The sequence below is a fragment of the Carlito syrichta genome, unplaced genomic scaffold (genome assembly GCF_000164805.1).
Source record: "Carlito syrichta isolate Samal-C Ts95f unplaced genomic scaffold, Tarsius_syrichta-2.0.1 Scaffold314008, whole genome shotgun sequence".
Classification (NCBI taxonomy): Eukaryota; Metazoa; Chordata; class Mammalia; order Primates; family Tarsiidae; genus Carlito; species Carlito syrichta.
Genome location: NW_007258104.1, coordinates 178929 through 194451, shown reverse-complemented (window position 1 = coordinate 194451; position 15523 = coordinate 178929). Strand labels below are relative to the sequence as shown.

Here is a 15523-nt window from a genome sequence, read left to right as displayed (position 1 = left end):
GAGGAGGGGTGGGATTGGCAGTGGGAAACTGCTGGGGAGGGAGGGGCACACCTCATCAACAAGAGTACCTGCATAATCATTGTCTGTATACCTAACCCTAAGTTGTACCCCACATCTTTATAAAAAAAAAAAAATCAGTAGATGAGAGATTCTTGTTGATTTGGCCCAGGAAGCCATGACATCTCCAAATGACAGCTTGCAAGCCACAGGTGGATTCCAAGATTTTTTGATTGGCAATTGGTGGAAAGAGCTAAACTCTATCTAAAAAAATTTTAAATTAGTCCAAGAGATGCTGATTTAAAATAAGCATGGCAAGCTCCATGGCTCACACCTGTAATCCCAGCACTTTGGGAGGCAGAAGCAAGAGGATTGCCTGAGCCCAGGGACTTGAGACCAGCCTGGACAAGTTAATGAGACCTCATCTCTACAATAAATCAAAAAATTAGCCAGGCGTGGTGTTGAGCACCCGTGGTTTCAGCTACTCCAAAGGCTAAGGTGGAAGGATCGCCTGAGAGAATAGGTAGTAAATGTCTTTAAAAGCATCCAGAAAGAAGATTCTACACCAATGCAAATTTTCTCAAGAGATGTGGCTCTACAGGGTCATAAAATATGTTGTATTTCTCTCTTTATATGTTATGTGTTCTATGCTTGAGTGAGATAGGAAAGTAAACCACATTCTATAGGGTTAATGAAAACCCATCTGATGAGACTTTACATTTCGTAGGGCATGACACCTCAAGCCTCTTAGCTAAGACTTTGGCAAGAGAGACTAAACTCCTTGAGTTTAGTCCTCAGGAGGAAGAAGGAGATAGTGTGGCTGGGACCAAATGAAAAGTACCAAAAGAAGCAGCTCATGAGGCTGGAAGAGTAGACTTTGAGGAGTAGATGAGTTCCAGCCTTATGGGACAGATTGAGGGATTTAATTCTGAGAATGATGAGATATGCCATTGAAGGCTTTGAGGAATGGGAGGCAAGAGTAAGAGCATTGATGTCAGCAAAGAGTACAATTGCAGCAGACCAGGAGAGAATGTGGTCATGGTGGATGTGGTGAGATGAAGATGTAGATCAACCTGCAGAGTTCAAGCCCACCAGGGGTAGGGCTCGCTCCCTAGCAATGCAACGCTGTCTCCTGACTCATTTACAAAAACTCTCTCCCTCATCTTCTAACTTCCAGCTGTACTCTCTAGAGCAAATCTAAGCCTGGAGTCTATGAGGATAAGATACTTCATGACAGTCATTTTCATGTCTTCTTATCCTACTATACCTGATTAAAACAAATTCAGGGTACCCTTAAAACAAGAACGATACCTTTGAAAAATAAAAAGTAGGGCCAGGCGTGATGGCTCAAGCCTGTCATCCCAGCACTTTGGGAGGCTGAGGTGAGAGGATTGCCTGAGCTGAGGTGTTCGAGACCAGCCTGGGCAATTGGTGAGACCTCATGTCTACAGTAAAAATAAAAAAAGAAGCCAAGTGTGGCAGTGTGTGCCTGTAGTTCTAGCTACTTGGAAGGCTGAGGTGGAAGGATTGCCTGAGCCCAGCAGGTCAAGGCTGTGGTGGCTGAGAGTGTACCACTGCACTCCAGCCTGGGTGACAGAGTGAGACTCCAACTCAAAAAAAAAAAAAAAAAAAGCATATTCAACTTATGCTAACTTAAATTAGGGTGGTGTATGATGGTAAAATTCAAGCAAAAGAATGTTTCTTCAGTACTTCCATCAATGGCTTCAGCAACAACTTTGTATCTTCCCTAAAACAAATAAGAAATATGAGTAAAGAAAAATGTTAGATGATCCTAGAATGGAAGGGCTTAATTTAAAATATATATATATTAGATGCTTGTAATATATATATTAGTTCTTGTAAAAGAACTTTGTCTTACTAACAGAAAGCAATTTAAATTTAATTGATTAACAGTTTCTTAGTTTTCCAGTGAGATAAAAAATGCTCATGCCTTGGAATACAGTGAGTATAGAGCTTATTTATTTCCCAATCATAAGATGATGTTATTTACAATTTAAATACTAGACTGAGGTTTTCAAATATTGGATATCATTTGTAACAAAATAACTAAAGAATATACATTATTAGCTGGCCATGGTAGTCCACGCCTGTAATCCCAGCACTTTGGGAGGCAGAGGTGAGAGAATTGCCTGAGCTCAGGGTTTGAGAGCAGCCTGGGTAACTTGGCGAGACCATGACTCCACAATAAATCAAATAATTAGCTGGGTATTGTGGTGCATGCCTGCCATTCCAGCTCCTTGAAAGGCTAAGGTGGAAGGGTCACCTGAGCCCAGCAGATGGAGGCTGCGGTGGCCATGAGTATGACACTGCACTCCAACCTGGGCGACAGAGTAAGACTTCAACTCAAAAAATATATATATGCATTATTAAAGTTTATTTTAAAATAGTCACCAAAACTGAAATGTGTAAAATATTACTGCTAGATAAGTACTACAAATATCTAAAATTATAATGGTAAACCAGGGGCAGTGGTTCACGCCTGTAATCCCAGCACTTTGGGAGGCCTAGGCGAGAGCACTGCTTGAGCCCAAGAGTTCAAGACCAGCCTAGGCAACATAGCAAGACCTCATTTCTACAAAAAATAAAAAACTATCCAGGTGTGGTGGCACATGCCTGTAGTCCCAGCTACTTGGGATCTTGAGACAGAAAGATCATTTGAGCTCAGGAGGTCAAGGCTGCAGTGAGCCATGATTGCACCACTACACTCCAGCCTGGTGACAGAATGAGACCCCAACTGAAAAATAAATAAGATAAATAAAATTACAATGGTATTATTTATTGAGGCAGTGGTTATTTTTACAAAAGCCTGGATGTCCAGACTAAGTTTTCAAGAAAAATCTTGAACAAAAATAAGCCAATAATTTTGTGATTTTTATTCTTCTAAACAATTTTTACATTATATTTAGTATATTACACAAATAGTTATAAAGAGTTACTGGGTTTTTTTTTCTTTATAATCTGGGGTCTCATTCTGTCACTTAGGCTGGAGTCCAGTGGCATGATCATGGCTCAGTGTAGCCTCAACTTCTCGGGCTCAGTTGTTCCTTCTACCTTAGCCTCCCAAGTTGTTGGGACTATAGGTACACATCACCACACCTGGCTGAGCGTGACTTACTTATACGCAATGGACATCCAGCACTTTCATCTGAAGACCATTCGACAGATTACTAATGATCATTCACAGTACTTTTAGCCATGTATGTTAGAGGGGAAAAAAGAAATTGAAAAGAGCTATCCTATTTCCGGTTTTTCCGTATTCTATAGAAGGAAGAGTTATCAAACACCTAATACAAAATGAAAGTCAGGAAAAACAATCCTTGAACATCTTGATCTTAAGCTACTATTTATAGAAGTTGTGAATTGCTTGTTTCAAATTTTTAACATGTCTGTTACTGCAAAAGGTTAAGAAAATTTAAAATAAATATTGGAATAATACCTTAGAAAATAGTATTCCCCTGAAGGAGAATGATACAGTTGTATTCAAAGTCTCTGCAAACAAAATATAAAATGTTATTGGTCATCATTAGGTGACTTGCTTTATGGTAGCATAGAGTGTACCTTTATGGAGTACACTTAACTACTGGCCGAGGCAGTTACAGGCAAAACTGTAGAGAAATAATAAATCTTGTACCCTGGCTACAGTTCTGCTGTGGCTTCCCCTGCTCCTCCCCATCCTAGAACCTCTATTCCTTAACTCATCCTATAGAGGATACAAACCTTTAAGACGTACTGTTCTCAATAATGAATAAATGATGAACAAGCTAGTGCTAATATGCTTTATACCAAGTTACATATGTGCATTTTAAGCTCTAGTATTCAGAGATATTATTGCATAATAAAGAAGAATCTTCCCAATGACATAAGAGATATTTTGGAGGCAGCCTGAATACTGAAGTTCCTTGCAATCACACCACTGAGAAGCCTACATATAGCCTCTGTTTAAATACATACCCATGGGCCTGGCCTCACACAAACTGTGCAGCACAGAATCAAAAGTGCAAGAAAAGTTACACTCCACTGTTCTAGTCATAACAAAGTAGTGAACTTGGTGGGTAAAGATGGAAAGAAATGTTGTGAATCATAAACAAAAGAAAAAGTGACCAAAAATCTTTTTTTAATAATATAGTCAAAGCTGGGCTTGATGGTTCAGCCTGTAATCCCGCGCGCTGGGAGGCTGAGGTGAGTGGATTGCCTGAGCCTAAGGGTTCGAGACCCGCCTAGGCAACTTGTTGAGACCTCATCTCTACAATTAAAAAAAATGAGCCAGGCGTGGTAGCACGCGCCTGTAGTTCCAGCTACTCGGAAGGCTGAGCGGAAGGATCGCTGGAGCCCAGCAGGTCGAGGCTGCGGTGGCCGGGAGCGGCCACAGCACTCCAGTCTGGGCGACAGAGTGAGACTCCAACTCAAAATAATAATAATAATAATAATAATATAGTCGAGTGCAGGAAGAAGGGACTCTGGGACTCCCAGCCCAGTAGGGTCCCTGGCACCTGTCTTTGAGTCAGAATAAGAACCCCACAACAGTGAAAAGGCTGCCCCACCCCTACCTGCTCACCTATTTGACACCAAGCTGGCCACCTCCTCCCAGCCACCTGCCAAGGTAGCTGCCCTGGCCCCACACATGCACAGACCAGAGAGGAACTAAGGAGATAGGAAACCACCATGGCTGCCAGCCAGCAGCACCACCTCCCCCATCCCTGCCACATGTGGGTCAGAAAGTAAATAAAGAAATGGGCTGCATCTGCATGCCCACAGGTCTGACACCTGGACACACTCTCCACTCCTAGCTCCCTACCAGGCAGGGTCTCCTGGAACTACACAACTGCCCCACCCCATTCAAACACTGTAGCTATGGCTCAGTGCTCCCCTGAGAACAGAGACTCAAGAAGTCACCATTGGGAACCCTCCTAATGCAGTTACCACTGCCTCTGCCTTTGCAGCCTGTGGGTCAGGTAGAAAATGAGGAGTCAGGGCACTTAAAGAAGGCAATAGACTATAAACAACACACACCACAAACATATCCATAAGGAAAAAAAGAAGAAAACATTACAAATCCCCATCTCAATCATAGCACCTTTAAAAAATAAAAGAAGGGCCTGGCTCCACAAATGAGAAGGAATCAGTGCAAGAACACCAACGATCCCAAAAGTCAAATTATTTTAACATCCACAAAGGATCCCACCACCTCCCGAGCAATGGATTCCCATCAGAATGAACTGTCCCCAATGACAGATATAACATTCAGAATATGGATGACAGAGAGACTCAACAAGATTCATGAGAAAGTGGATACCCGAATCAAACAGGTCACAAAAACAGCACAAGAAGTAAAAGCTGACTAGGCCAAGCCAAGAGCCAAAATGAACTCCTGAAAATGAAGAATTCACTCCAAGAAGTTCAAAACACACTTGCAAGCCCTTATAGTAGACCACACCAGACAGAAGAAAGAATTTCAGAAGTTGAAAATTGATTCTTTGACTTAACCCAATCAGACAAAAATTAAAAAAATATTTTTTTAAAGATTTTTTTAAAATAAGCAAAGTCGGCCGGGCTTGGTGGCTCAGCCTATAATCCCAGCACTTTGGGAGGCCGAGGTGAGCGAATTGCCTGAACCCGTGGGTTCAAGACCCGCCTGGGCAACTTGGCGAGACCTCATCTCTACAATAAATCAAAAAATCAGCCGGGCGTGGTAGCGCATGCCTGTAATTCCGGCTACTCAGAAGGCTGAGGCAGAAGGATAGCCGGAGCCCAGCAGGTCGAGGCTGTAGTGGCCGGGAGCGGCCACTGCACTCCAGTCTGGGCGACAGAGTGAGACTCCAACTCAAAACAAAAAAAACAAAAAAAAAATAAGCAAAGTCTTTGAGAGGGACCAAATCTACATTTGATTAACATTCCTGAGAAAGAAAGGGAATATGCGAACAACCTGGAACAGGTTTTTCAAGACATTATCCAAGAAAACTTCCCCTATCTTGCTAGAGAGGCTGCCATACAGATGCAAGAAATTAAGAGAACTCCTGTAAGGTACTATAGAAGATGATGATTCCGAGGCTCATATTCATTAGACTAGTCAAGGTCAGTATGAAAGAAAAAGCCTTACCAAGTGAAACCCATCAGAATAGCAACAGACCTCTCTGCAGAAACTTTATAAGCCAAAAATATTGGGGGCCAATTTTCAGTATTCTTTTTTTCTTTTGAGTTGGAGTCTCACTCTGTTGCCCCCCACAGCCTCAACTTACTGAGCTCAGGTTTTCCCTCTGCCTCAGCCTTCCAAGTAGCTGGAACAACAGGCATGCGCCACTGTGCCCAGCTGATTTTTTTATTTATTGTAGAGATGAGGTCTCACCAAGTTACCCAGGCTGGTCTCTAACCCACGGGCTCAGATAATCCTCTCACTTCGGCCTCCCAAAGTGCTGGGATTATAGGCATAAACCACCATACCCAGCCAATTTTCAGTATTCTTAGAGAAAAGCAATACCAGACAAGAACTTCTTACCCCACCAAACTAAACTTCATGAACAAAGGAGAATTAAAGTCCTTCCCAGACAGGCAAATGCTAAGGGAATTTGTCACCTTGATCAGCTCTACAAGAGATGCTTAAAGGAGTTCAAAACATAGAAATGAAAGAATGATATCACCTAACACAAAAACACATGTAAGCATGTAGCTTACAGACCATACAAATCAACCACAAAGCTGAGAACACAAAGTAAGTACTCAATAATAACATGATAGGAACAAACCATCCATATCAATAGCTAAATATGAATGTTTACTACCTGAATGTACCACTTAAAAGAAAATTGTGCTTTTAAAAAAATGATCCATCCTTCTGCTGTCTTCAAGAAATCCGTCTCACTTCTAATGATACCCATAGGCTTAAGGTAGAGCAATGGAGAAAGATCTTCCATGACAATGGAAAACAAGAGCAGGGGTCACTATTTTTATATCAGACAAAACAGACATTAAACCAATGAAAGTAAAAGAAGATAATGAAAGGCATAATGATGAACTCAATTCAACAACAAGAAATATCAATCTTGAATGTATATGCACCCAAATAGGAGCACCCGGATTTATAAAACAACTACCACTTAACCAAAGAGAGGACATAGACAGCCACACAATTAAAGTGGGGTACTTCAATACTTTGCCAACAACTTTGGACAGATCAGCGGGGCAGAAAACTAACAAAGAAATTCAGGACTTAAGTTCAATACTTCACCCATTAGATCTAATAGATCTACAGAGCACTCCACCTAACAACCACAGAACATTCTTATCTGCACATGAAACAAACTCTAAGATCAGCTATGTACTCAGTCATAAGTCAAACTTGACTAAATTCCAAAAAGTCAAAATCATACCAAACATCTTTTTGAAACACAGCAGAACAAAAATAGATATAAACACAAAGAAGAATCTTCAAAAACACACAAATACATGGAAATTAAACAACATGCTCCTCAATAATTTGGGAGTAAACACTTAAATCATGACAGAAATAAAAAGATTCTAAGAAGCAAATGAAAACAAAGACACAACATATCAAAACGTCTGGGATGTCATTAAATGATGCTAAGAAGAAAATTTATAACATTATACAACCACATCAAGAAAACAGAGATCTCAAACAGTTTAATGTTGCACCTAAGGAAACTGGAAAAGCAAGAACAAACTAGACCGGGTTTGGTGGCTCAGCCTGTAATCCCAGCACTTTGAGAGGTTGAGGCAAGTGGATTGCCTGAGCCCACGGGTTCAAGACCTACCTGGACAACTTGGCGAAGCCTTGTCTCTACAATAAATCAAAAATTAGCTGAGTGTGGTAGTGCATGCTTGTAGTTCCAGCTACTTTGAAGACTGAGGCCGAAGGATCGCCAGAGCCCAGCAGGTTGAGGCTGAGGTGCCCGGGAGCGTGCCACTGTACTTCAGTCTGGCTGACAGAGTGGGACTCCAACTCAAAAACAAAACAAAACAAACTAAGCCCAAAACTAGCAGAAAAAAAGAAATAACCAAAGTCAGATCAGATCTAAATGAAACTGACACCAAAAAAAAATTAGAAAGGACTAATGAGTCCAAAAACTGATTCATTGAAAGAATAAAAAAGATTGCTAGAACTCTGACCAGATTAACACAGAGAGAGGAGAGAGAGAGAATGAGACAGTGCACAAGTAAATCCAAATAAATAAAGTCAAAAATTTAGAAATGTGATGTTACAACCAATCTTGAAAAAATGCAAAAGATCACCAGAGATTATCATAAACATTTCTATGTATGTAAGATAGAAAATCTAGAGGAAATGGATAAATTCCTGAAAACACACAACCTCTCAAGCTTGAAACAGAAAAAAATTTAAACTCTGAACAGATCAATAGCAAACTAAGAAAATCCCACCAAGTGTGGTGGCTCACTCCTGTAATCGCAACAATTTGAGAAGCAGAGGTGAGAGGATCATCTAAGCCCAGGGGTTTGAGATCACCCTGGGCAACTTGGCAAGACCTCATCTCTACAATAAATCAGAAAATTAGCTGGGGGTGGTGGCGCATGCCTGTAGTTCCAGTTACTTGGAGGGCTGAGGTGGAAGGATCACTTGAACCCAGTGGGTCGAGGCTACGGTGGTTATGAGCGTCCCACTGCACTCCAGTCTGGGCAACAGAATGAGACTCCAACTCGATAGATAGATAGATAGATAGATAGATAGATAGATAGATAGATAGATAGATAGATAGATAGAGTCCCAAACTAAATGGATTCACAGCTGAATTCTACCAGATAAACAAGAAAAAGCTTGTACCAATCCTACTGAAAGTATTCCAAGCAATCAAGAAGGAAGAATTCCTCCCTAACTCATTCTATGAAGCCAATATCATCCTGAGAGCAAAAAAATGTCAAAGACACAACAAAGAAATAAAACTACAGGCCAATATCCCTGTACTTGCCAATATGGAAGTAAAACAAACTGTATTCAACAACACAAGGCTCTTTCATCATGACCAAGTAGGCTTTATTCCCAGGACGCAAGGCTGGTTCAACAAATGCAAATCAGTAAATGAAATAACATAAGCGAACCCTGAACATTCACAATATACTATAAGAAAGGGATTGACAGTAGTGGGATACTGCCCGAGTGAGGATGGGGATACATCAATAAGGGTAGCCGATCTCAAACAGTTTAAGTGGGGACCAAAAGGAGGTCCAAATTTTACCTGTAAGATGACCACTTGTATTCCTAATCCTGAATTGTACTCCACATCTTTAAAATAAAAAATTTTTTTAAAGAAAAAAATAAATGTAATCCACCTCATAAATAGTAAGTGCAAGTAAAACCAGGAACAACATGATTATCTCAATAGACTCAGAAAAAAGCATTTAATAAAATCCAACATACCATCATGATCGAAATTCTCAACCATCTAGGCATTGAGAATCATTCCTCAAAATAATAAGAGCCATATATGACAGATTCACAGCCAACATCAAACTTAACAAGCAGAAGCTGGAAGCATTCCCCCCTAAGAACTAGAACAAAACAAGGATGTCCACTCCCTTCACCCTACTTAACATAGTACTGAAAGTTCTAGCCAGAGCAATCAGGCAAGAGAAAAAATAAGCGATATCCAAAAGGAAATTAGGAAGTCAATTATCTCTCTTCACAGATGATATGATTCCAAATCTAGAAAAACCAAGATTCCACCAAAAAACTCCAAGCACTGATAAATCACTTAAATAAACTCTCAGAATACACAACCACCTTTCAAGAATCATTACATTTCTATACATCAATAAGAAACGGGCTGAAAACCAAATCAAAAACACAATTCCATTTATAATAGCCACAGAAATAAAATATATATCTCAGAATACATCTAACCCAAAAGGTAAAAGATCTCTACAACGAGAACTACAAAATGCTTCTCAAAGAAATCAAAGATGTCACAAACAAATGGAAAAATATCCTATGTTCATGGATTGGAATAATCAATATCGTTAAGATGTCCATATTACCCAAAGCAATCTACAGATTCAACACAATCCCCATCAAACTAACAGTATCATTTTTCACAGACCTAGAAAAGACAATACTTAAATTCATTTGGAAGCAAAAAAGAGCCCAAATAGGCAAAGCAATCCTAAGCCAAAAGAACAAAGCTTCAGGCATTGCACTGCCAGACTTCCAACTTTGTTACAAGGCTACAGTAACCAAAACAGTATGGTACTGGCACAAAAATAGATACATAGACCAAGGGGATGGAATAGAGAATTCAGAGTGAGACCCCAATTCCAAAAAGAAAAGAAAAAGAAAGTGAAAAAACAACATATGTTGGCAAGGCTATGGAGAAAAGGGAACATGTATACACTGTTGGTGGGAACATAAGATAGTTCAATCCCTGTAGAAAATGGTTTGGAGATTTCTCAAATAGTTAAAAATAGATTTACTATTCGACTCAGCAATCCCACCACTAGGCATATACCCAGAAGAGCATAAATCATTCTACCAAAAAGACACTTGCATTAATATGCTTATTGCAGCACTATTAACAATATCAAAAGCAACCCAAGTGCCCATCAATGGTGAACTGGATAAAGAAAACATGGTACATATACACCATGGAATACTACACAATCATAAAGAAGAGCAAAAATCTTGTCATTTGCAGCAACATGGGTGTAGCTGGTGGCTATCATTATAAGTGAATTATCACAGAAACAAAAAAACTGAATGCTTCATGTTCTCACTCATAAGTAGGAAATAAACACTGGACACACGGGGACACAAGGATGGAAACAACAGACACTAGGGACTACTAAGGGGGGAAGGAAGGAGGGCAATAGGGTTGAAAAACCATCCATTAGACGGGCTCGGTGGCTCAGCCTGTAATCCCAAAGGTGGCGCCTTTGGGAGGCTGAGGTGAGTGGATTGCCTGAGCCCGCAGGTTCGAGACCCGCCTGGGCAGCGAGACCTCATCTCTACAATCAATCCAAAAATCAGCCGGGCGTGGTAGCGCATGCCTGTAACTCCGGCTACCTGGAAGGCTGAGGCGGAAGGATTGCCGGAGCCCAGCAGGTCGAGGCTGCAGTGGCTGAGAGCGGCCACTGCACTCCAGTCTGTGACAGAGTGAGACTCCAACTCAAAAAAAAAAAAAAGGAAAAAAGAAAAACCATCCATTGGGTACCATGCTCACCACATAGGGGTGGGTTCATTGGAAGCCCAAACCTCACAATCACACAATTGACTTTTGTACCAAACCTGCCCATGTATTCCTTGAATATATAATTTAAAAATATATATGTGTGTGTATATATGTATATAAAATCTCCTCAAATAAGTTCACAAGAAATGTTTATAGCACACTTAAAGGAAAGGACAACACTTTTACCAAAGAAAAGTTGGATAAAAGACTTTAGTAAAAGAAAAGATATATCCTCTTTGTAGATGGGAAGTCTTAATAATATAAATATAATAATGTAAAAATAAAATATATATAGTCAATTGCAAAACTATAATGGTTACTGTCCTCTGAAGTAAATAGATTATGCCTGTATATATGTATTCTCACAAATAAGCACTTCTTTTTCTTTTTCTTTTCTTTACTTTTCTTTTCTTTTTTTTTTTTTTTTTAGAAACAGTGTCTCAGGCTGAAGTGCAGTGGTGTGATCATAGGTCATTGCAACCTCAAACTCCCAGGCTCAAGTAATCCTCCTGCCTCAGCCTCTCAGGAGACAGGACTATAGGCACGCATCACCCTCACCTGGCTAATTTTTTGTATAGATGGTGTCTTGCTATGTTGCTCCATCTGGTCTTGAACTCCTGGCCTCAAGCAATCCTCCTGCCTTGGCCTTTGGAAGTGCTGGGATTACAGGCATAAACCACTGCACCTTGCCACAAATGTTTCTTTCTTTACTTCTGAATGTATCCTTATTAAGGGAGTTGATACACTAAAATGTTTCTTGAGTTTAGTAAAGTGATCATATCTTCATAATATTATGATTTTTCATTCAAAGCCAACCGATTAAAAATTTAGCAGTTCAAGAAATATTTATTGAGGCTGGGCTCAGTGGTCAACCTTTAATTCCAGCACTTTGGGAGGCCAAGACGAGTGAATTTCCTGAGCCCGCGGGTGAGAGACCAGCCTGGGCAACTTGGCGAGACCATCGCTACAATAAAATAAAAAATAACCGGGCATGGTAGCGTGCATCTGTGGTTCTGGCTACTCAGAAGGCTGAGGCAGAAGGATCGCTGGAGCTCAGAAGGTAGACGCTGGGGTGGCTGTGAGTGTGCATGCCACTGCACTCCAGCCTGGACGAAGGAGTGAGACTCAACAAATAAATATTTATTGAAAGTCTACTATTACCAAGAACTGGGGAGACAATGCTAGTACAACATTGTCCCTTCTTTCAAAGAGCTAAAGTCTATCGGAGTTATACACATGCAAAGAAACCATTCCAGATACAATATGCAATGAGAAAGATGCAGTAATGTAATGAAGCAGTAATGATCACAGCTCACCACAGCCTCGACCTCCTGGGCTCAAGTGGTTCTTCCTCCTCAGTCTCCTGAATAGCTGGGGCTACAGGCATGCATCACCGTGACTGGCTAATTATTTTTTTTTTTTTTTGTAGAGACAAGGTCTCTCTATGTAGCCTAGGCTGGTCTTGAACTTCTGGACTTGAGCAGTCCTCCCACATCAGCCTCCCAAATTGTTGGGATTACAAGTATGAGCCACTGGGGCCAGTGAAGTCAGCTTCTTGAATAAACCTGCTTTTCCTTCCACCAACTGTCCTCTCCCAAGTTCAGCTTCGAGCAGTGAGCACCTGGACGTAGGTTCGATTACAGTAGGAATAAAGGTGGACCAGACTCGGTGGCTCAGCCTGTAATACCAGCACTTTGGGAGGCTAAGGAGAGTAGATTGCCTGAGCCCCTGGGGTTCGAGTATCAGCCCGGGCAACTTCACCTGTAGTTCCAGATATTTGGAAGACTAAGGTGGAAGGATAGCCAGAGTCCAGCAGTCCTAGCTGGGATGGCCGTGAGAGTGCCACTGCACTCCAGCCTGGGCAACAGAGTGAGACCCCAACTCAAAAAAAAAAAAAACAATGAAGGTGGCATGGCATTTTGGGTAAAAGTGATGGCTCTGGGGCCAGAACTGCATTGGTTTGAATCCCACCTCCCCTACTTACTTAGTGTATGACCTTGAACAAGTCACATAATTACTCTGTTCCTCATTAGAAGAGCAGTGGGTAATAACAACTACCTCATGGGATTATTATGAAGCCTATACTAGTTAACACATGCTAAGTGCTCAGAACAAAGCCTCAGAGAAAGTATCCACAAACATGATATTATGACATTTAATATTATTCCTTCTCCTTTCTGGATCTCCTTCCCATGGCATTTTGTGAACTGTAACATAGGCCCATCTTGTAAATATTAATATATTAATATAATGTTAATGTTATATATGTTATACTATAATACTAGTATAATAATAGTAAGATCTATTTCATTAACCTGCTGGTTTCTTTGAGAGTATTTATCAGCAGTTGAATTTCATTTCATTTTTCTCTAATCTTTATCTTACTTCATTATGATCTTGTTTCCTTGTCTGTAAGCTCCATGAGGACAGAGGCCTTCCTTTGATTATTTTGTAATCTCTGGATTCTAGTACCTAATTCTCAGTCCCTGGCTTCAGAACCACGTATATAATTTGCAAGGCTCAACACAAAATGAAGATATGAGCTTTTTGTTCAAAAATCAGAGGAAAAGATCCATTAAAATTACTAAAATATAAAGTTTTTTTCTTTTTTTCATGGCTCTCTCAAGACCTACTATAATGTTTTTTATTACTATTCAATGTCATTTGAAGCAAAGAAGTCTTAAATTTTTAAAGTATTAGTATGAATTTTACCATTCATCTTTCTATTATACAATACCAGCTTTAAACACAAGTGTCAGGGCATTTATTTTTATTTATTTATTTATTTATTTTTCATTAATCAGTATTTTTTATTATGGTTTTGTGGGGTACAGTTAAGGGTTAGGTGTACAATGACGTTTCATTCAGGCACCCTGTTGATAAGAGGTGTTTCTCCATCCCCCGACAGATATTTGCTACTGTTAATCCCATCCCCCTCCCCCCCATAGTTTCCCAGTACCATCAGTCATTTTCTTATAGTATTGCATTGGATGTTCAAGGTCCATTATATGAGTGAGAACATGTGATATTCGGATCTTTGTTTTTGTGAGAGGTCACTCAGTATTATAGACTCTAGTTCCATCCAGGTTGCAGCGAAATTCATGATTTTGTTCTTTTTTATGGCTGTGTAGTATTCCATCGTGTATATGTACCACATTTTTTTAATCTAGTCCTCTTTTGATGGGCAGCATGGTTGTTTCCAAGTTGCTATTGTGAACAACGCTGCGATAAACATACGTGTGCAGGTATCTTTTTTATAGAGTGATTTGTGTTCTTCAGGGTATATTCCCAGTAGGGGGATTGCAGGGTCATATGGAAGGTCAATTTTTAGAGCTTTTAGGAATCGCCACACTGCTTTCCACAGAGGTTGCACTAGTTTAACTTCATGGCAGAATCACTGAAATTCACGTTTTGCATTTCATGACTCATGCCCAGTGGGGTGCCTCAAACTAGTGAGAGGAAACAAACGCAGGCCAGACTCAGGAAGTTTGAAGGGAGAAAGAGAAAGTTCCCCAGGCATGGAGCAACCTGAGGAAACACTCCCTCAGCAAGGAGAACAGGGTGAGTGTAGAAATTCCCAGGGACCCCTCCACAACTTGGGGCACGTGCGCAAACTTGAGCCTGACAGCCGTCAGGGTCCCCTTTTCACAAGCTGCCAGATGCCCCATGCCTCAGTGGAGGGCAGGAAAATCAAAAAGGCATCTTTCCTGTCCCCCAGTGACCCTCAAGGTACTACAACCTCCACGCAATACCTCCACACACTACTCACTTGGGGGGGAGTTGCACCCGCCTAGTCAACTGATGAACCGTGCCTTGGTACTGCCAGCCTAAGTCGGGTGGCCTCTGTCATGCCCCACCCAAGACACTGCAGAATACCCACACCTGATCCTAACCCTCTCTTGTACCCAGGACCTAGCCAGAGGTAGAGGGTGGCTGGTATCACTGGATAAAAGTAGGGAGGGGAGCAAAAGGGAGGGCCCATGGTGCCAGAAAGGAACTGGCAGCACGGATCCAATAACAGTCCAGGAAAGGGAAGTACATATCTCAATGTCTCATCATATCTCACTTATAAAACACACTCTCAAAAACAAAAACAAAAAAAATTATTAAGAATTTCATGATCGGCCAGGCTCGATGGCTCAGCCTGTAATCCCAGCGCTTTGGGAGACTGAGATGAGTGGATTGCCTGAGCCCACGGGTTCAAGACCCGCTCGGGCAACTTGGCAAGACCTCATCTCTACAATAAATTGAAAATTGGCCGGGCGTGGTAGCGCATGCCTGTAATTCCAGCTACTCAGAAGGCTGAGGCGGAAGGA

General features: G+C 41.0%; 1 protein-coding gene across 2 annotated transcripts in view; it reads right to left on the bottom strand.

The window, feature by feature from the left end:
- Window positions 1–1631: 1631 nt before the first annotated feature.
- The window catches only part of LY96 (lymphocyte antigen 96), a 37329-nt gene continuing 23437 nt past the window's right edge, over window positions 1632–15523 (bottom strand). The window contains exons 3-4 of one of the 2 annotated variants that reach the window (XM_008070763.1): window positions 3455–3507; window positions 1632–1744 (exon numbers count right to left, since the gene is read on the bottom strand). In XM_008070763.1, coding sequence (XP_008068954.1) covers window positions 1646–1744; window positions 3455–3507 — 152 coding nt within the window. In that variant the 3' untranslated portion in view covers window positions 1632–1645. The remainder of the gene's footprint in view (window positions 1745–3454; window positions 3508–15523) is intronic. The other variant, XM_021718917.1, reaches the window with a different exon arrangement.